At 43.1% G+C, this 22,801-nt stretch overlaps 1 protein-coding gene across 6 annotated transcripts in view; it reads right to left on the minus strand.

Moving 5' to 3' along the window:
- Tbc1d5 (TBC1 domain family member 5) overlaps positions 1–22,801 on the minus strand; it is a 469,862-nt gene that overhangs the window by 13,875 nt on the left and 433,186 nt on the right. For all 6 annotated transcript variants that reach the window (XM_076915391.1, XM_076915393.1, XM_076915394.1 and 3 more), the window contains 2 exons: positions 1,537–1,616; positions 146–289 (listed from right to left, as the gene is read on the minus strand). In XM_076915391.1, the coding sequence (XP_076771506.1) occupies positions 146–289; positions 1,537–1,616 (224 nt within the window). The remainder of the gene's footprint in view (positions 1–145; positions 290–1,536; positions 1,617–22,801) is intronic.

Genomic DNA, 22,801 nt, shown 5'->3' on the forward strand with positions numbered 1-22,801 from the left:
GGCCCATGTGTGTGAGCTCACAGCTGAACTTCCTATAGAACAGCCTGAAGTACTTCGACAGGACTGTCCTTATTCAGAACTCTGAGGAACTCACGCTAACTTCATGAAAGCCCATTCTCCTCAGTACTCATCAGGACTCCTGTACCTGCTTGGTGGCCCCAGGAACTTGGCTGCCCTGGGCCTGGCCACTGGAGCAGTAGTGGTCATCAGCGATGGTGATCTGCTCGTTCTCTTCAGCCTCCAGCTGGCTCTGGTTGAAGCGCAGGGAACCTTTCAGAATGTCTTTGATCTGTTTTCAAAGGAGACAAAGATAATGAAAAGATGCACAAGCCTGTAGCTAAGTGCTGCTAGATAACACAGACTCGCCACTGACCGCTGTCCAACAATTCCCTTCATTTGTAGCTCCAGTGACCTTCAGTTGCTCACGTTCTAGAAAGAACAGGTTTTAGGTTTAAGCTGTGTGCCACTGTGATGAAGTCTCTTGCCATCACCAGCAAGACAACTTGCAGCGACTAGGATGGGAATCAACCCTCCATGTACACTGCCCATGCTGGTCCTCTGCTGTCCTGCTCGTCAGGTCAGCCGTGCCGCATCATCACAGTTCTTCTACACAGGGGCCAAGCACAGCATCCTAGCTCTCCCCACCCTCTCCTCATGTCATCAGGGAGGACTGTATCACTCTACATCATTAGAAGAGAAGACAGTACTATAGGAGGTTTTGAGAAAGAACATACACAAACCTTATTATATTATGTTGTTCTTGTCATCCTATTCTCAGTTGCTGCTGTTAATCCTTTACTGTATCTAGTTGTTAAACCTTAGTTTAGGTCAGTAGGAAAAAAACCAGTATATGCAGGGCACATTAAAATTTGTGATTTTAAGCATTCTTGGAAAGGTCTTGGATGAAGTGGGGACTTTTGTATAAATCCTAACATCTCACTCTAAGAAATGAACCATTGGTAAAACTGTTTTGAAGTTATGGACTTAGTAATGGCCGATTAAAATTTGACCATGTTAGTGTTAATGTCAGGTTCTCCCAAGTTCAGAAACAAGTGCCTGCACCACTGTGTTGATTGTTACTCAGTAAGAAGCACTGGGTGCCTTGATGCACAACTAGGAGGCAGTTCCATGCCAGCTGGCCTGTTCAGATCAGTACAGGTTCCTTTCCACTGACACTTCATCTTGCAAGGTCAGGTAAATTGAGTTCGTGAGGGACTGCTGAAAGAAGTGACCATGACCCGGGCTTCCACCAATATCCACATCTTTGTAGAGAAACAAGCAAGCCTGATGTTGAGCTATGGTGCAAGCAGTGAGTAGGATAGGTAATGGGGGATGGAAAATCTGCTGGGCCACAAGGCACTGCAGACAGAATCACCAGGAGTAAGGAGGAGCTTCCGAAGGAACTCCCTCTGTGGTGATATCAGTGAGAGAGGACAACGGCTTGACTGTGTCCTACATACTCTGGTCACCTTCCCCAGAGCTGGCAGTGGGTGCTGGCCTGTGACACACACAGTCGTGCCAGAGTGGTACACATACCTGTTTTAATCCTGCCAAGGACACCAGAATTTGATCTTCTTTTTCCAAATTCTCTTGTAATACCACATCTTGAATATTTACTGAAAGCAGAAACAAGACATGCTATAACAGATGCTCTGTTATATGTTGTAGAGCTCGGCAGAGAGGCTCTGCTAGCTGGCACCTTTAGAGACCTCTCACTAAGGATGCTCTGCAGACTGCAGGCAGCAGCAGGGAGGCAGCAGTGAGCCCAGCAAGCACATCCTGCATGCACTCTTACCTCCTGTGCTTCCCGAATGTGCTGAATGCCAGATGGTGTTTAACTCCTATGAGACAACAGGGACCTCTCACTGACCTACGGTGTGGTCAGGAGTCTGGAGCCCTCCAGTGCCCTGGAGCCTTTTCTAGGAGGAAGTCTCCTTCCGTGAGCTTTCTTCAGTGGAGCCTAGCCTGTTTCCTTCAAAGACAAGGTCCTTCTACATATCTAAAATGAACACATAGGATTCTCTCTGGGGATTCGTAAAATTAAATCATGCTGCCAATTCAATGGACTATGAATAGCAAGAGGACAAGCTTGTGGCACTGAGACCTTGGATATCAACAGCTACAGAGTCACCTTACATTAACCCAGTGTCTTTAAAGAAGAATGCCTCTGTTCTCTAGGAACCCCAGGACCATAGTCTTTCCAAGGCTGTATTTCAAGGGACCAGCCAAACCAACGCTGACCACCAGTGACACAAGGTCACTTGCTGACATACTGCAATGGTATGTACAGGAATACTTCGAGGCAGGAAGGCACAGTTAAAACATAGTCCATACAGAGTGCTGACAGGTGTGTGTGTCACTTAGGAGGCTCATCTGAATAGTTTCATAATCCATAAACCCTTTAAGCTCTAGGATTCCCATGGCCTAGGAAAATATCCAATGTATAATTCCTTAAACATTTACATTCTTCCCTTGGGACTGCCTTAGGGACACGTGGTCCATGTGTGCCCACCTTCTAGAACTCCCCTTTCAGGCAGAGGCCCAACACACACCACTAACCCTATCTATCCCCCACCAAACGCCCTTCCCCCACTCCTAGAGTCCAGACGCCCACCACCCACCCTGCCCCACTCCATGTCTACCTCACCCATCTCTGTGTCCACACATCGCCCCTTCTCTAGACACACCCTAGAACCATGCCGTAATTCCACTCATCCTTGTAGCCTGTAGACTGACCCTCTCTAGGGAGAGGAACCAGACCCACAGCAATATTTCACATGCCCTCATGACACATGCCGTGGGTCTGCCTTAGGAAGGTCTAACTCATATGTTAACCCCATCCACCCCTGCACAGCACCCTCATGTTCCCATCTCCAGGCAGGAAATCTAGACTCCCTTCACTAACTGGGCCCATCCTCCCCTGCTGCCCACACTAGATCTTCTCTAGCTAGACAAAAGATTCACACCACCAACACTGCCCGTCCTTAAGATCTGAGGATCACCCTTCTACAGGAAATTTACTAGATGTGTACCTGAAACTCCATCCATCCCATGATCTGCTAGAAGAATGTGTGTCCTGTGTGTCTCCTACCACCCTCTTGCCTCTCCCCTTCTGGTAGAAATCCTAGCCTTGCACTGCCAACTCCACTAGCACCCTGTGCCCGAGGGAAAGTTCTGAGTACTCCCTGGACTCCTGAAGACTGGCTATGAAAATCCTCTGAATTTCTAGAAGGTCTCTGTCTGGGCTTAGAAACATAACTTAGCTCAAGCTAAAATCAGAATACCTCTAATACTCCATTCAAACATCAACACTGCTTTTCCAAAGAATGAACCTTAAGCCCCTGACAAGTTGGGGCAACCGGAAACAGCTTCAGAAACACACTCAAGAAAATAAAGATAAGATTTCCATATCAAGAAACAATCCTAACTCCAGATGCCCAGCTCCCAATACAAACACAAAAAACCAAAACCAGCAACTCTCCACCAAGAATTAGTACTCCTATAGTAATATCCCCTGAGACAAGTAATCAGCACAAGACAATGGCTTTGGAATAGCAATAATAAACATGACAAAAGAACTCAAAGTGAATGTGAATACATGCTAGAATGAAGATCACAAAAATACAGTCATGTGAATGAAAGAATAAAAATAATTCAATATTGGAAAATAGAATGTAATAAAATATTCTCTTTGAAGAAAAGCCAGAATGAAATAAAACTTAAAAAATTCAGAAATCAAAAAAGTCAAACAAATAAAAACAACTCGGAAGGAAACCTCATCAATAGATTGGATCAAGTGGAATGAAACGATCAGGTCCCGAAGGTAGAGGGATTTGCTCACTCAGTTAAAGACAGTGCCACAACAAAGCACAACAAACAAAACCAACAACAGCAGCAGACAAAGAAGAGCACATGCCTGAGGTTTGGAGCTTTATAAACAAAAGGTCAAACCCATGAATAACAGTTATAGCAGAAGGAGAAGAGGCCCTTGTCAACAAGATCAAAAGAAAGCTTCCTTAGTATTAAGATGTGCCTGTCAAGATCCAAGAAGCACATTGACAATCAGACCAGAAATTCCCTGTGACATGTAATAGCCCAAACCACTAATGTATAAAACAAAATAAGGCTATTGAAAGCAGCAAGAGAGAAAAAGCAACTCACATACAAGGGTAAGTCTATCAGAATCACAGTAGTTTTTTCATTGGAGACATTGAAAACCAGAAGAGAATGGACTGAAGTTTAACAAATTATGAGATATAACAGATGCCAGCACAGAATATTATGCCTAGCAAAACTATCAGTCAGCCGTAATAGAAGGTAAAAGGAAATTTTATATGATAAAAACAGACATAAGGGATTTATGACCACTAAGCTACCTCTACACAAGGCACTGGAGTAGATGTCTATGTCTGAAGAGAAGGTTAAACACACACAAGGAACAAATAATCCTGCCACACTAAATTAAGAGAGGTCTAGTTGGGGCTGGAGAGATGACCTAGTTTAGAAAGCACTGGCTGCTCTTGCAGAGGACCTGGATTCAATTCTTAGCATGTACATGGTTGCTCACGACTCTCTGTAACTCCAGTCCCAGGAGTTGGACACCCTCGTCTGCTCTCTGTGGGTACCATGCACACATGTACTGTAGAGACATATGTACAAGTAAAACACTCAAACATATAAAGTAAAAATAAACTATTATAAAAGAGGTCTGACTGAAAGCCATAAAAGCAAAAAAATTAATATGTATTAAAAATAATGTTAATGATTTCAACTCTCCAATAAACAGACACAGACTAATTGCGTGGACCAGAAAATAGGATTCTTTTTTTCTTTTTTCTGTCTACAGGAAACAGACCTCATGACCTATATCTATACCATATTAGGGTAAAAGAATGAACAGAAAGTATTCCAAGCAAATGCAGCCAAAGACAGGAGTGTATTCTATCAGTATCTGACAAATGACTTGAACACTAGTCAAGGCTTCTGACATGTATCCATTCCCGGAGAGCTGGGTGCAGGGGATGCAGGGGATACATCTCAACACGTCAAAGGTTACAAACAGGAAGCTTAGAGCCAACATCATGTGAAATGGAGGGAAAATCCACTAAAATCTGGAACAAGACAAGGATGTCCATTCTCCCCTGAACTTCAGCACAGTCACTGAAGTCTCAGCTAATAGGAGAAGAGATAAGGGGATACAACTAGGAAAGTAGTTAAAGCGTCTTCATTTGCAAATGATGTGATTTTACACTGAAAGGACTCCAGCAGAAACATTCAGCTAAGTAGTAGGATATAAATTAACACACGGAAACAGTAGTAGCCTTCCTGTATTCCACATATTTGCACTGAGAAAAATAAAGGAAAATGTACCATAAGTAATAGCCTGAGACAAAACAAAACAAATCTTGGAATAAATCTAACCAAGGAAATGAAAGACTGGGACAATGAAAACTCTAGGCACTGAAGAAAATAAAACTGAAGAGGATACTGGAAGAGGCAAAACCTCCTATGTTCCTGGACTTGTAGGATACTGTGAAAACAGCCACCTTCCCTAAAGCAATCTGCAGATTCAAGGCAATCCCCACCAAAATTCTAATGCAGTTCTTCACAGAAATTGCGCAAATAATCTTAAAATTGACAAGGACATATAAAAGACTCAAGCTAGAAAACAATTCTGAACGAATGAACGAACGAACGAACGAACGAACGGACGACGACAACAAGGCTGCTGGAAGTATCATTACCCCAGATTGCAAGCCGAGCCATAGCACTGATGCAAAGCAGACACACTGATGAACAGGACAGACCTGAAGAGTAGAACATATAATCCCATACTCCTACAGCCACCGAATTGTTGATAAAAAAGGCCAGCAACACACATTGGAGAAAAGACAGCATTTTCGGTAAATGGTGTTGGTCAAACTGGGTAGATACACGAAGAATAATGAAACCTGGCTTTTGTCTTTCAACCCTGGGCAAAACTCGATTCCAATGAATCAAGGGCTTTAACATAAGACCTGACACTCAAATCTGAAAGAGAAGTAGAGAATATACTTGAACTCATTGGCACAGGAAAGGACTTTTGAATAGGACCCAACTGTACAGGCCTTAAAGCCAACAATTCATAAACTGGACCTCAGAAAACTAAAAAGTTTCTGAATAGAAACTTACACCATCAGTTGAAGAGGCAGCCCACAGTATGGTGGAAAAAAAAAAAAAATCTTTACCAGTTATGCATGTGGCAGAGGGTTAGAAACCAGATTATAAGTAACTAAAAAATCCTAAATGTCAAGAAAACAAACAACTTATCATGGAGATAAACAAGAGAGTCTCAAAGGCTGAAATACAAATGTCTGAGAAACATTTTTTAAAATGTTTAATCTCCTTAGTCATCAAAGAAATGTAAATTAAAATCATTTGAGATTTTTCTTATCCCAGTCACAGTAGCTCTATTCATAACAGTCAGAAACTGTAAACAACCTAGATGTCTCTGAACAGAAGAATGGATAAAGAAAATGGGGTATTTACACAATGGAGTATTACTCAGCTGTGAAGAGCAATGACATCATAAAGTTTGCAGGCAAATGGATGGAACTAGAAAATATCATCCTAAGTGAGGTAACCCAGACCCAGAAAGACACACATGGCATGCTAGATGTAAAGTAAAGGATAACCATGCTATAATTCATAGACCCAGAGAGTCTAAGTACCAAGGATGGCTCAAGGGGGGACGCATGGGTCTTCCAGGTAAGGGCAGCTAGAACAGACTTCACGGGTGGACTGGGGGCAGGTGGGGATGAGAACAGGAAAGACCATATAGGGGAACAGATAGTGGGAGAGACTACTGGAATTAGGGGGCATTTTAGGGGACATCTGGAAACTCCCTGGAATCTACGATGGTGACCCTAGTGAAGACTTGGAATACAGAGTCTGAACAAGCCATCTTCTGTAACCAGGTAAGGCTTCTTCCAGTGGTGGAACTGGGACATCAGCCCAGCCACAAAACTTTCAACCTACAACCTGTCTTTCCTGCAAGATCAGCTGGAATAATGGTGGCACAGAATTTGTAGAGTGGACAAATTGAGGCCCACACCATGAGAGGGAGCCCATGCTTGACATGGCTTGGATGGTCAGGAACTAAAGGCTGGATAGCCTGGATACCTAAGATAGAACCAAACACAGCTGGCAAAAATAGGAACGAAACAAAATAGCCCCTGAAAACTCACCCACCCATCTACCCACCCACCCAACCAACCAAAGAAAAAATTAAAAAAGAAAAAAAGCCCAACCAACGCCAACAACAACAACACACACACACACACACACACACACACACACACACACACACACACACTCCCAAACCACACAAACAATGAAATGACTGCTAATGACGCTCTACTGTACTCACAGATCAGTACCTAGTCCTGTCACCGTCAGAAAGGCTGCATCTGGCAGATGACAGGAGCAAATGCAGAGACCCACAGCCAAACGTTAGGTGGAGAGAGAACCCAGTTTGGAGGTCTCTTTCTGGTCCCTCCCTCCTCTATGAGGTGGGGGAACCCTGAAAAAAGCAAGGGAGGAGGAATTGTGGGAGCCAGAGGGGCTGAGTATACCAGGAGAGCAAGGCCTGTGGATTCAACTAAGCCAGGCTCATGGGGGCTCACAGACAGTGAAGCAGCATGCATGAGTCTGTTAGGTCTTCTGCACATATGTATGGTTGTTGGCTTGATGTCTGGGGAGGACCCCAACAGTAGGAGTGGGGGTGTCTGACTCCTTTGCCTACTCTTGGGACCATTTTCCTCTTACAGGGTTGACTCATTCAACCTTGATGTGAGGGTTTGTGTCTGGTCTTATTGTATTTTGTTGTGCCATGTTTGATTGATGTCCTTGGAAATCTGCTCTTTTCTAGGGGTGGATTGGGGGTTCTGGGTCCTGGATGAAGGAGGGATTGTGGTGAACTGGGAGGATTTGAGGGGAAGCTATGGTTGGAATGTACTGTATGAGAGAAATATAAATAAAACGTAAAAAGTAAAACAATACAACGGAACTGAAATTTGCTAGTCAGTGGATTAAGGTGGAAACAATCTTGTGTGATGTCACCCAGGCACAAGAAGACACGTGTGGCATGATTTCTCATTTGTTCATGTTGGTTGTGATTCCTCAGATATTTGTATTTCAGGTGGAACACCGAAAAGATCTCGAAATTACCAACTGGCCATCAGGAGGGACTTTTAAGGGAGGAAAGATAAAGATAAAACACACAAAGATATAAAGCATTAAAAGAGAATATTGGAACAAGATGTATTGAATTGAGGTGGGGGTACAGAGGGCAGGGTAGAGGAGGGGACACAGACAAGAAAAGTTACACTAAAGACCTTCTGAAAATGTCATGTAGAAGCCCACTTACTACCATAGAATCTTCCACGTGTGTGTGTGTGTGTGTGTGTGTGTGTGTGTGTGCATGCAGTGGTGGAACTGAACATCAGCCCAGCCACAAAACTACAACCTGTCTTTCCTGCAAGATCAGCTGGCTTCTACCTGTATGCATATGTGCATGTCCTACACACACACACACACACACACACACACACACACACACACACACAAAAGAGTTTAAAATGAGGTTATTCTATAACAGGATGACACCAGATCACTAATCATACTGAAAGATAGAAAAATCATGAGTTGATCCCCTGAACCCTACTCTTAAAGCAAAGACATAAAAACCTGTAAGTCAAACACTGTGTTGCCTCAGTCCCAGGAAATTAGCTGACCATTTGAATAGCTGGCCCTAACTAAACAAACCATAAGATGTATGGTGTCAGGATGCTATGGGCCCGAGATTAGCCTGGCCGCGCTTTGAACTAACAACCCTGAGACAGTTGGTGCCAGGATGCTAAAAGTTCGAGATTAGCCTGACCCCCCTTGAACTGGAGCTCATGATATATAGTGTGAAACTAGTTCGAAATAGCCAATTATAAAGTGACATACCATCCATCTTAAGAATTTGAGATCAAATGTATCGATGACCTAGTGACCTGTTCCCCCTCCTTCCCCCTTCCCTAACTCCACTCTCAGCATTCCCCCTTCCCTAACTCCACCCCCACCTGGTTTGTAGATTCCCCCTTAAAAGCTGTAAAATTCTTTTGTTCGTGGCTGAATTCCTCTGCCCCTGCATGGGCTTTTGGGAAGACAGCCCTGGCTAGCCAGTAAACCTCATGCGATTGCATCAAGTTGTGTTTCTCGTGAGTGATTTGGGGTGAGTCTGCAGTTCTCCGGGGATCGTGAGTTCTTTTTCAAGTGGGCTTTACAATACATAACTGTGAGCCCTGCAAGTTACAGTGACTTTCCTGTAAAGACATGTCTACTGTTGTAATAATGGTGCAAACATCATAAGAATAACCAACCACTTTCCAATTGGACTTGCGACCTGCTCTAGGAGATGAAATCCATATCTGATACTATTACTGGTCTATGAATCCATAGGTAGACAAGTCATAGGCCCTAGGAGAGAACCTATTACTATGATTCATTAAACAAGCATAACACTAAGCTGACTCCTGATAATTTATCCTTCACCCATAGATCTATCTGTGTCATAGTCTCAATCCTCATCCAAGAAGCATCTATTAGCAGCAGACAATGATTAGTACAGAGACCTGCAATTGGTCAAGGTGCAGAGAGTAAGAAACCACAGAGTGATCAGCTCTTAAAGGCAACCTACGTATTCAATGTGTCATATGGTGACACAGGCCTTTAATCTTAGTACTTTGGAAACAGAGGCAGGCAGATCTCTGAGTTGGAGGCCAGCCTGGTCTACAAAGTGAATTTCAGGACAGCCAGGGCTACACAGAGAAACCTTCTCGAAAAACAACAACAACAACAACCACAACCACAACAACAACCACCACTACCACCACCACCACCAAACACAAAGTTGGGTGGGTAGGGAGGGGGATGGGTCTGGGAAGAGTAGTGGGAGAGAGAATGAATATGATCAACACATTTATGTGCAATTCTCAAGTAACTAAAACAAATATTAAAACAAAACAAAATGAAACACTGCATTCTTATTCATTCAACAAGGTTCTCCCAGACTCTGTCTGCATTAGATTCCATGCTGGGCCAGCAAGGCCATCAGAATATATCCCTCTTATTTGCTCAGAGTCAGACGCACAAGTAGTACACCTGTACTCCTGTCCTGAAAGCTCTGTCTACAAATCTATACAAATCTCAGTTAGGGTTTCTACTGCTGTGATAAAACACCATGACCAAAACCAAAACCAGCCTGGGGAAGAAAATATTTCAATTCCACTACCTATCAAGGAAGTCAGGACAGGAACTCAAACAGGCAGGAACCTGGAGGTGGAAGCTTACACAGAGGCCATGGAGGAGTGCTGCTTATTGGCTTACTTTTCCTTTTTTATAGACTCCAGGACCATTAGCCCAGGGGTGGTGCCACTCACAGTGGTCTGGGACTCCCCCATCAATCTCTAATTAAGAAAATGCCCTACAGCCTAATCTTTCTCTCCATTTATTTATTCATGCTACATTTCAATCATAGCCCTCTTCTTCCAGCCCCCTCACCCAATCCCTCCCTCTTTACCTCTGAGGAGGAGCAGGTACCCCCCTGGGTACCAACCCACCTACCCTGGCACCTCAAGTCACTGCAGGACTAGGCATATCACCCACTGAGGCCAGAGAAGGCAGCCTAGTAAGGGGAACAGGATCCACAGGCAGGCAACAGTATCAGGGACAGCCCCCACAGGGACCCTAATGAAGACCAAACTGCACATCTGCCACATATGTTCAGGGTGCAGGAGGGTAAGGGGTGGATTCTAGGTCCAGCCCTTGTATACTCTTTGGTTGGTGATTAAGTCGCTGGGAGTCCCCAAGTGGCCAGGTTAGTTGACTCTGAAGGTCTTCTGTAGTCCCTATCCCCTCAGGGCTCCCCAATCCGTCCCCCAACTTTTCCATAAGCCCTCTAGAGCTTGGCTCTAGAGCTTCTAAGGTTTGGCTATGGGTCTGTTTTGGTCAGCTGCTGGGTGGCAGCTCTCAGAGGACAGTTATGCCAGGCTCCTGTCTGAGAACCCAGGCCTGCCGTCTGATCTTACACTGGCATTTTCTGAGAACCCAGGCCTGCCATCTGATCTTACACTGGCATTTTCTCAATTGACGTTCCTTCTTGTAATGGCTGTTCCTGGTTGTCAATTTGACTATATCTGGAACTATGATCCATAATTGGAGGGCTCATCTGTTATCCAGATCTTGAAGCTGGAAGACACAAGTTTTTGATCTGGATCCTAGCACGGAGATCTTGAGTCATAGTGGCCAAGAAAGCTTAGGCCTAGGCAAGGTAGTACACACCTTTAATCCCAGGAGACTAAGGCAAGGAAATCTCTGAGTTCAAGGTCATTCTGGGAAACAAGTCCCAGATCCAGGCGTGGTGGGGCTGAGCAACTACTAGATTCTTGGACTTCCTGTTCACAGCTGACCGACCACTGTTGGGGAGTTGGACTACAGACTGCAAGTCATCATAACAAACTGCTTCACTATAGAAAGACATTCCATATGCTCTGTGACTCCAGAGAACCCTGACTAATCCACTTCCTCTCAGAGAACACACCATCTTTTCGAGTTGAGCAGCCTTTTAGCCCACTCATACAAACAGCCCCCTCCAGTCATTTCCTAGTAGTATATCTTACAGACTTGGTATATCTTATGTACACATATTTGACATTGTCACATGCATGTGCATGTGTGCCTAGTATGATATAATGTCTGAGCTTTTCCAGCCCAGGGCTCTTTGTAGGCCTGCAATAATGCTTCATCTATTATGTTATGGGCAAAGAAAAAATATTTCCTGAGTAAAAACCAAACATAGAAAAACATAGAAAACCACTCTTGGAGCTTGCATTTCAAAACACTGTTATTCTAAACTTGTCTAAAAAGTATTTTCAAAAAGGAGCAAGGCAGAGATGGCTTAGACTCTAACGTTTACTAGACTTTTCAGTAAGAATGTATCTCTAAGCCCTGCTGGCAAGTGCTTCTCCACAGCTCAAGAACTGACAGCAGCTCTCACTGAGAAAATTGACTGCAGTCCTTTGCTAATACAAAGTCTTGATCCAAAACAAGAAAGCAAGTTGGAGTAATACATTAACTAGAAAACAAATGGTTTTGATTTTCTTAAGAGTATAAAGCAACTTTGTATCTCTCAGTTAAACAAACATATCACCAGGATCCACTCAGCAAGACAGTAACAACTACCTGGGGGAAGTTGAGGGGAACTGCTTTGAAAGCCTGGGGCAATCCCAAAGGCTACTGTTGCTTTTATGACTGTGTGTTGTGTTGTGTTTTGTTTTAAGGCAGAGACTTGATGAGCTGGGTGGTTTGATAAGACACTGAACTGCAAAGGTCATATTTTTCAGCACCTACTGGGTCCTCAGAGTCAGCTGAACTCCAGAGGAAGCTTTGACAATGGGTACAGGATCATCAAAAGAAATATGGGAGAAAGCTGGCCCCTGGAGGCCATACCCACAGTGCAGGAGCTAGCAGAGAAGATCTGCAGAAGCCACAGCAGGAGTGCTGCTCTTTCTGGACCTCTGCCTTTTGCAGTCTGCTGTAAAGGCAAAAGCTATGGCCACATTATCTAGCTCCTACCCCTAAGGTCTTGGAGAGGCCAGTGGTCAACTGTAACAAAGACCAAAAGCTTTAGAATCATACACAACATGCCTTTGGGTGTTCCTAATGGCTACTGTTGCTCTAGTGGGGGCAGAGATCCAGAAATGTACAGGAACAGAGCTTTCTTTAGATCCAAGTGGACATTCAAATGGTGGTGATAGCTGAGCCCTTTCCCAGGACTCCCCAGAAAGGGAGAAGAGACAAAGCAGAGGAGTTAACACTGGGCATTTGCTGAAATGTGACCTGTACAGAGTTAGCTGCACCCAACTGACAAGTTTAAACCTTGGGATCCCCATCCAATTACCAGCCATGCCAGATCTTGCTTTTCTCATTAGGTGTGGCATGGCCATAGATACATTTAAGTCCTCAAGCTGCCTTCAGTGGGCACAGAGCTTTACACTAGGATTTCCGCACATCTGAGCTTAGGCATATATGCTCACTCTGTCTATATGACAGGGTCTACATGGGATCTTACAAACCCACAAATGCTACAAGATATTATGAACCATAGCGTTCAGACCTACTTCTCTTGGATGCTGCTTTGTTATAAGCCTTCCAGGAGCCCTTTACTTCTGAAGTGGCAATGATGGCTCAGAGGAGCAGGGGCAGGGACAGTCAAAGGGGAGAAGGGGAACACAACATGTGGTCTTTTTTATGACAGGTCTGAGAATGGTGTTTTGCACCCCAAAGGTCACTTCCCCTAGAACTATTCCTTGGTGAGAGCCTCAGGAGTAAAGGACCCCAATCCCTATCATTGCTTCTGAGGCTGCAGCAGCAGTCACTAGGGGTCTCCCTTCTCATCAGTACATTCTGGGTGACACTGTACAGTGTCCTTGCAGCTGCAACTGGGCATGTGGCATCACTCTGGCCAGTGAAGTGTTGGAGAAGTTGGTAGGTGGAGCTCATGAGGAAGCTCCTCTAGGGGAACTGGCTCCATTCTAGCCTTCTGCGTCTTTGCTTTTCCTTGCTGTCTGCCTAAAACACTATCAGGAGCTCCCCAAGCCATCCTGCAAGCATGTGAGTGAAGAGCACCTCCCAGGGCTGCCAGGCCTGAGAAGAGCCTACCACCAGCCTGCTTTTACTTGAGGGGAAAATGACTCATTTTCTGTATCTCTCTGCTCACAGCTTAATGATGTTGGATTAGTTTCCTGGGGACGTGGTAATAAAGTACTTCAAACAAGCACTAGAACTGTATTCTCTCACAGGGCTAGAAGCTGCAGTTCTAAGTGAGGGTGTTGGTATGGCAGGTTCCTATGATGGCTATAGGCACTTGTCAACAGTTCTTGGCTTTTTTCTTTTTGGGGGCTTACAGTGATCTACTACCATGGTCAACAAAGCACACTCCCGGTGTGTACTGCTCACTGAGTTGGTGTCTATACTATCTAGTAAGGTCTCACTTGATTATGCCAGTAAAGCCTATTTCCAAGTAAGGTCAGATCACATGTTCCAGTGACATGAAGGTCTGAGATAATATTCTGCCCAATACTGTAGCCACAGGTGTCTGTCACACTGGATGAAAACCATCTGGGTTTTCCAAAAAAGTTCCCATCTCTGCTGCAAGCACAGTATGGTGTCCCATCCAGGAGAGGACTGGCCTGATGTACAACACTTCTAAGCAGCACCCAGTTCAGCAAGAGAGCAGGGAGACAGGCAAGCCCAGTGCTTGGCTTTACGCACAGTGTTGTCCTTTCACACAGCAGACCTTTACACCAAGTTTTGGTAAGGGGCCGAGGATTACGTTTTAGCATCTTATGGAACTCTACATTATACATTAAATATTCACTTCAGGAATAAATTTACCAAGCTGATTTGGCTCACTTTAAGAATCTCAGGGTAAAGACATTAAAAGAATAATGAAAGTGTCTCTTTAAGAGGCTATTAGATGTTTTGGTTGCAAAGTTAAGCCAGCATTACTACATCTCCTAACCAGTGACCTCCTGACAACACACCGGATACTCGAGCTCCAACTACATGAAAACACAAAGAAAAGTCTTTTCGTGACTTACAATATTAAAGGGAGAAATGGGAAGGGGAGTGTTTAAATGTCCATTGCAATATATACCTCTCTCCATGACAAAAGACAAAATACATTATAGTATAAAGGTCTTTCATTTTGTGTGTGTGTATGTGTGTAGACGAAAGATGATTACTCTTGATAGTGTAAACTTAAATTATATATATATATATATATACATATATATACATATATATATGTATATATATATATTATATATATATACATATATATATACATATATGTATATATATATATATATATATATATATATAATATTTGCATTGAAACTAAAGGGAATGCCGTATTACTAGATTTTTTTTCCTGTGAAAATTAGTCACTAAAACATAATCCATGTAAATCCCAGTGCAACACATACAGACCCCTGGGGCTGGAGAGAAGGCTCAGCAGGCAACGGCACTGGGGCTGTTCTTCCAGAACTTCAATTCCCAGCACACACGGTAGCTCGAAACCATCTGTAATTCCAGTTCTGAGGGCCAGGCACTGTCGTCCGGCCTCCTTGAGCCCTCTACACCGTGATGCACAGACTGACTTGGAGTCTTTACACACAGACCTTTAATCCTGAGGGTAATGGAAATGTTATACAGACCATTCTGACTCCTCAAAGCTCCATGTTTGTTTTTAATGATGGAATAAGGGTATTTACATCTTTACGTTTTAAATGGCTGGTAGGAAGGTGACAGAGGGCCTCTCAAGGAAAGGGTGGAAAGCAGACATCCGTCTGTCTTGGAGGAGTAGCAGGGCAGGGTGTTAAACTTCTTCATGTCTGTAGGCAGTAGACACAGTGACCTCCTCACAGAATTGCCGTGAACAGTAGCTAGGACAGTCAGCTAACTGGCTAAGATCCTTGGGTGGCCACATATCTTGTAGACACTTCAATATCTTAATGAAAACCATCTTCCTATTGACAGACATGGAGTCAGACTCCGACCTGGCATATCACCATGAAAACATATTTTTGCTCCTGATCTCTATGTCAAGGCTTTTGCTTTGCCCCCACCACACTGTACATTTGATTAGAATCTTAATCCTCTTTTGTACGTGTTTCCTAAGCTACTTCTTCCAGAGCCCATGTTTCCAATAGCAAGCAGGTACTTAATAAATATTGGCTGTGTGAGCCTTAGGGCTCAGTTCATCTCACAAGGAATAGATATGGACGGGGCCTCCCAGACAAGGGAAGGTATTAATATGGTCACGACTCTAAATGAGAAGTGGCAGAAGAATGTGAGGGAAGCGACATTTTGTGCTGGCCTACTGAGGTGAATGACTGAGCTGGGTGTTCTCCTTGTCAGCTATGGTACAATAAAACCTTTTGTAACTAAGAATGCTAAATACTGTATTTTATTCTGAGACTTGTATAAAATCGCCCAAGAATCCCATTGAAAATACAAGTCTTTAGAAAGTAAACTGCACACTGCACAGAAAATATATTCAAGAATTCTATTTTGCATTCACCTGCCAGAACAGCTGAAGATCCTAAACACAGCAACTAGGGGAAGAACATTACTTATTTAAATGCTAGGGTATGACTACTCAAATATACACACTACACACTAAGTCTTCATGCTAAAAGACAACTCACTGTCATGATAGTTTAAACTAAAATAAACAAAACAAACCAGAAAGATGTGTGTGTTTACATGCACACTCACTAAAGAGAGACAGATGTGTGCATATACATGCACACTCACTGAAAAGCACTCATAGAAGAAGACACACTTCACTGGAGCATCTTCTTGTAGGCACATGGACTGATGGGGCTGCCACACACTGTGGCAATATTATACCAGGGAGCTGAGCTATGACATGACATGACATGGCCTATTATTTTCTCCCAGAGGTAGAAGGATGGAGTTGGAGGGCCAGACATCAAAATGCTAACACTATGAACCCAGAGTAAGGTTAGTGAAACTGAAAAATTTGGATACAATCATTTCCATAGATATCCTTTGAATATTGTGTTTATAAATTATCAGGAAATACAATTTATAGAAGTTATAATAGAGGCAAGTAAGTTGAATTTTAACACTGACCTTTGCAGCTAGTTCTAGCATAGATATTATAATGTGCAAAATCGGTGATGGTGTGTGCCACAAAGAGCAGCAGATCTAAGGAGCCACTGAACTGAGAGTCCGAGTCCCAGGGTTTGGGCTGGACTCAAGCTGCCCTGAACCTTGGTTTTCTCACCTGTGAAGCACAGAGCAGCTGGGGTAGTTCCAGGGCATTTCTATGTTTGAATATTCTTTAAAAAATATTTTTTGTGTATGTTTGTATGCAATTACCTGCAAAAGCCAATAGAGGGTGTTGGATTTCCTAGATCTACAGTAAAAGGTGGTGTGCACCCTGTGATGTGGGTGCTGGGACCTGAACTCTAGTTCTTTGCAAGACCAGAGGTGTCTTTAACTACTGAGCCACTGTTATGGATGCAAGCATATTTACTGTTCTCTGATGCCATTAGCGACTGCACTCTCAGCAAGAGCAGAGAGACAATTCCTTCACATCACTGCTTAGGATCCTTCCACTGCAAGTGTGACATACCTGCATAAAGACAGACTGCTTTGAAAAGAGGCTCTACTTCCCAAACAATCTAGTGGAGGCTGTCAGTGTGGAGCTGCCTGCTGTGGGCACAGGGGTTCGGCAGAGTAGGCAGCTAACGCACACTGGAGACAGCAACTGTACAGTCCAGCTCCTTAAGATCACACAAGTTCAGGCTGCCATGAATGCGCACATATATGTGAAATTCAGAAATTTTTAAAATACCTTGAGCTCAGCCACAGGTTAATATTGTCATAGCTTTCAACTCAACTGTCAGGATGGTGAGCAGGGGAGTAACTATAGCAACAGAATAATGAACATGTAAAAAATAGTCTGAAATTGACAGGGAAAGTTTAGATCTAATAAAACTATTTTCAATTCTAAATCTTTGCACTTTACACGGAATTAATAAAATTCGGACTCAGACAAAACAAATCCTCCTTCAGCGCTGAGCTACAGACCAGGAGGAGACAAGCCGGCCTGCCAGCCACTGAACAGACATTACTCTACACCTTTTCTTCAAAAAGCTTCTTCTTCATTTGTTCTGCTCTCAGTTATAAAACAGCATTGATTAGCACTTGACATTTTAAGTCATTTATTGCACACAAGCTGAAAACAGAGAATAATAAGGAATTCTCTTGAGATGAACAAAACATTAAAAGAGTAATGAACAAGAGGAAAGAATCCTGAGAAATAACTGGTGTAATAATGCTCTCAGACGGCAGCCTGCGGCCTGCACAGAGCCAAGGCTCAGCAGCCTGCATGTTAGGAAGCACTCAGGCACCAAGTCGTGATTAAATTATTCTTGTTTACAAACTAAGGTTATGGCCAACATACTGAAATCTGAAAATCTTTTGGTATTATTTGATAAATCAGTGTGTTAGGTGTATAATACTGGTCTCAGGTCCTCAACTAACAAGTACTGGGGTCCTGGATAAGCCAGACTAAGTGCTATGACCCTGCGCTGGCTTCCTGAGACTCAGATGGAAAAGAGGAAATGGTCGTGCTGAATATCCCATTTGAGTAATGTCCCTGCCCTAGTGTTTACAAATAAATTTTGGCAACAAACTGACAAGAGTGGTATTCTTATCTCACTTTACTGAGGCCACTCACAGGCAGGCAGGGTTAAGTGCAGAGCCAGGACCAGCTTCTCTGTTTCTTTGGTATCACCCTACACTCTCAGCAGTGTCTCCTGCATGCTCGGTACACAGGCTGAGCTGCAAGCCCAGCCCACACTCAGCTGTCCACACATTTCAGTGACTGCTTTATATTTCCAAGCATATAGATTAGCTTCCTTGGAAAGTCCTCTTACAGTCTTTCTTTCAGCCAAGCAACGGCTGTAAATGATTATTTTCATCTCAAATACATTTTGCTACCTGCTTTTTAAACTTAATCCATATGAATAAATAAAAACTAGTTTAGTCTTTATAGGCTACATTACTATAACATAGCCAGGACCTTACTAATAAATTTTCAGTTATCCCAATTTTGATCTTTTAATTTAAAAAGTCATCATATGCAAGGAATGCTAAAAGTAATGAAAATAATACTTGCGTAAGTTAGACAAATCAAGAACCATCTGAATCAAAATTTTGTGTTTTATATAAATCTTTCTTCAGGTGAAAAATCAACCATAACCAGAAGTAACTGCTGTTGCTTTGTATAGATGCTAAAATGCATCCAAGAGTGTTGGGAAGGGCAGTTCTTCCCAGCATCCTTCAACCTCACTTTAAAAAATGCAGCCATGCTATTTGTTTGGATAAGGAAGCCAACAGTTCTGGGAAAGAGTCTATCTGAAAGAGGATGCACAGAACAAACCTAACCCTGCAGGTAGCTGGACATCACAGTTGGCATGGGCTTTTCTTTCCTTTTGAATGAAGCCCTGGCCCCTCCCTATGCTTCCAGAAATGCTCCCTTAGCACTGGTTAAAAGACCAAGGTCTTTAGGTGCTTCTCGGCCATTCGAGCTCCCTCAGTTGAGAACTCTTTGTTTAGCTCTATATCCCATTTTTTAATAGGGTTACTTGGTTGTCTGGAGTCTAATTTCTTGAGTTCTTTGTATATTGGATATTAGCCCTCTATCAGATGTGGGATTGGTAAAGATCTTTTCTCAATCTGTTGGTTGCCATTTTGTCCTATTGACAGTTCCTTTGCCTTACAGAAACTTTGCAATTTTATGAGGTCCCATTTGTCAATTCTTGATCTTAGAGCATAAGCCATTGGTGTTCTGTTTAGAAACTTTTCCCTTGTGTTCAAGTATTCAAGGTTCTTCCCCACCTTCTCTTCTATTACTTTCCATGTATCTGGTTTTATGTGAAGGTCCTTGATCCACTTGGACTTGAGCTTTGTAAAAGGAGGTAAGAATGGGGCGATTTGAATTCTTCTACGTGTTGTCCCCCAGTTGAACCAGCACCATTTGTTGAAAATGCTGTCCTTTTTTCCCACTGGATGGTTTTAGCTCCTTTGTCAAAGATTAAGTGACCATAGGTGTGTGGGTTCATTTCTGGATCTTCAATTCTATTTCACTGATCTTCCTGCCTGTCTCTGTACCAACACCATGCAGGTTTTTTTGTTTTTTGTTTTTTGTTTTTATCACAATTGCTCTGTAGTACAATTTGAGGTCAGGGATGTTGATTCCTCTAAAAGTTCTTTAATTTTTGAGAATAGTTCTCCCTATCCTGAGTTTTTTGTTGTTACAAATGAATTTGCAAATTGCTCTTTCTTTCTCTAGGAAGAATTGAGTTGGAATATTGATGGGGATTGCATTGAATCTGTAGATTGCTTTGGGCAAGATGGCCATTTTTACTATATTAATCCTGCCAATCCAGGAGCATGGGAGATCTTTCCATCTTCTGAGATCTTCTATTTCTTTCTTCAGAGACTTGAAGTTCTTGTCATATAGATATTTCACTTGCTTGGTTAGAGTCACACCAAGGTATTTTATATTATTTGTGACTATTGTGAAGGGTGTCATTTCCCTAATTTCTTTCTCAGCCTGTTTATCCCTCAAGTAGAGGAAGGCTACTGATTGGTTTGAGTTGATTTTATATCCAGCCACTTTGCTAAAGTTGTTTATCAGGTCTAGGAGTTCTCTGGTGGAAGTTTTGGGGTCACTTAAGAATACTATCATATCATCTGCAAATAGTGACATTTTGACTTCTTCCTTTCCTTTCTGTATCCCTTTGACTTCCTTTTGTTGTCTACTTGCTCTAGCTAGGACTTCCAGTACTATATTGAATAGGTAGGGTGAGAGTGGGCAGCCTTGTCTAGTCCCTGATCTTAGTGGGATTGCTTCAAGTTTCTCTCCATTTAGTTTGATGTTGGCTACGGGTTTGCTGTATATTGCTTTTACTATGTTTAGGTATGGGCCTTGAATGTTCAGCATCCTTAGTCATTAGGGAAATGCAAATCAAAACAACCCTGGGATTCCACCTCATACCAGTTAGAATGGCTAAGATCAAAAACTCAGGTGATAGTAGATGCTGGCAAGGATGTGGAGAAAGAGGAACACTCCTCTATTGTTGGTGGGGTTGCGAGGTGGTGCAACCACTCTGGAAATCAGTCTGGAGGTTCCTCAGAAAATTGGATAAACTGTTACCTGAGGACCCAGCTATACCACTCCTGGGTATATACCCAGAAGATGCTCCAACATATAACAACTCCACTATCTTCCACTATGTTCATAGCAGGCTTATTTATAATAACCAGAAGCTGGAAAGAACCCAGATGTCAACAGAGGAATAGATACGGAAAATGTGGTACATTTACACAATGGAGTATTACTCAGCTATTCAAAACAATGATTTTGAGAAATTCTTAGGTAAATGGATGGAACTAGAAAATATCATCCTGAGTGACATAACCCAATCACAAAAGAACACACATGGTATTCACTCAGTGATAATTGGATATTAGCCCAGAAGCTTGAAATAGCCAAGATTCAACTAACAGACCACATGAAGCTCATGAAGAAGGAAGACCAAGGGTGGGTGCTTTGGTCCTTCTTAGAAGGAGTAACAAAATACTCAAGGGAGCAAATATGGAGACAAAGTGTGGGACAGAAACTGAAGGAGGGGCCATCTGGAGACCATTCCACCTGGGCATCCATCCTATGTGCATTCGCCAAAGGTAGACACTGATGTGGATGTCAGGAAGTGCATGCTGACAGGAGCCTGATATAGCTTTCTCCTTAGAGGTCTGCAAGATTCTGACATATTCAGATGCTCACAGCTAACCATTGAACTGATCAAGGGGTTCCCAATGGAGGAGTTAGAAGACTGAAGGAGCTGAAAGGGTTTGTGGTTCCATGAGGAGAGCAACAATACAACCAACCAGAGCTCCCAGGGTCTAAACCACCAGCCTGGGAGCACATAGGGAGGGACCCATGACTCCAGCTATATATGTAGGGGAGGATGGCCTTGTCAGCATAGGTGGGAAAGGAGATCCTTGGTCCCATAAAGGCTGGATGCCCAGTGGTGGGGGATTTGAGGGTGGGGAGGTAGGAGTGGGGGGGGAGTAGGTGGGGGCACATCCTCATAGAAGCAGCAGGAAGGGGCATAGGATAGGGGGTTCCTGGGTGGGAACGGGGAATGGGGTAAACGAATAACATCTGAAATGTAAATAAAATATCCAACTTAAAAAATAAAGAAGTAAAAAAAGAAAAGAAAAAAAAAGATCAAAGTCAGAGAAAAGGCTGCTCAGAAATTCCGAGGCTTTAGTAAAGCTGCTTTACAAGTTGCCATGCATAGCAAACCACTAGGAAATTAACTAGAAGGATTTCTTTCAAGTTTTGGTACATCTTCCTCCCAAGCACTTTTTACTTAAAACCATATCCAAAATAATAAAAGCATCACTGACTCAAGTAGCCAAGAAACTGAACATTCACACACCCTGATACTTTAAATTATATTTAAACAACAAAATTAATCATCTAGCACACATTATTTCTATATAAACTATTTCATAAGTGCTTTATATTCTTTTGTGCATATGTGTGTTGTGCAAATGTGTGTGTGTATCTGCGCCACAGAGGACATAAGGTCAGAAAACAATGTTCCACGATCAGTCCTTGCCTTTCTAACTGAGTGAGAGACAGTCTTCCCAGCTGCTTATGGCAGGTCAATTAGCCCAGCTGCTTCTGGTGATTCTCCTGCCTCTGCCTCCCATCTCTCTGTGACAATGGAGGCTTGTGTTAATGTGCAACTTTTTTTTTAAACCACAGTTCTGGGGATGCACACTCAAGTTCTTAGGCTTGTGGGGCCAGTGCTTTATCCGCTGAGCCACCTTCTCATCCCCACTGCTTCTCTTTTTATGCATTTCTGAGTATGATCACATTAAGATAATATAAAGAGGCATATAAACCCAGTCCCATATACTTTTAAAACAGTCAAGAAGTACCAAGTATGTAAAGGGTTGGAAGGAGAAGAACCAGACACATCGGGGCTGCTGTTATGGTTGTGGCAGACAGCGGCCTCTCTGCTGACCTGTAGATCCTCCAGGGGATTCTACTGCTTTTGCCTCTTCCCCTTTTCCCCAATAGAGGCTTGGGAGG

This window comes from Arvicanthis niloticus, chromosome 17 (assembly GCF_011762505.2).
Source record: "Arvicanthis niloticus isolate mArvNil1 chromosome 17, mArvNil1.pat.X, whole genome shotgun sequence".
Lineage (NCBI taxonomy): Eukaryota > Metazoa > Chordata > Mammalia > Rodentia > Muridae > Arvicanthis > Arvicanthis niloticus.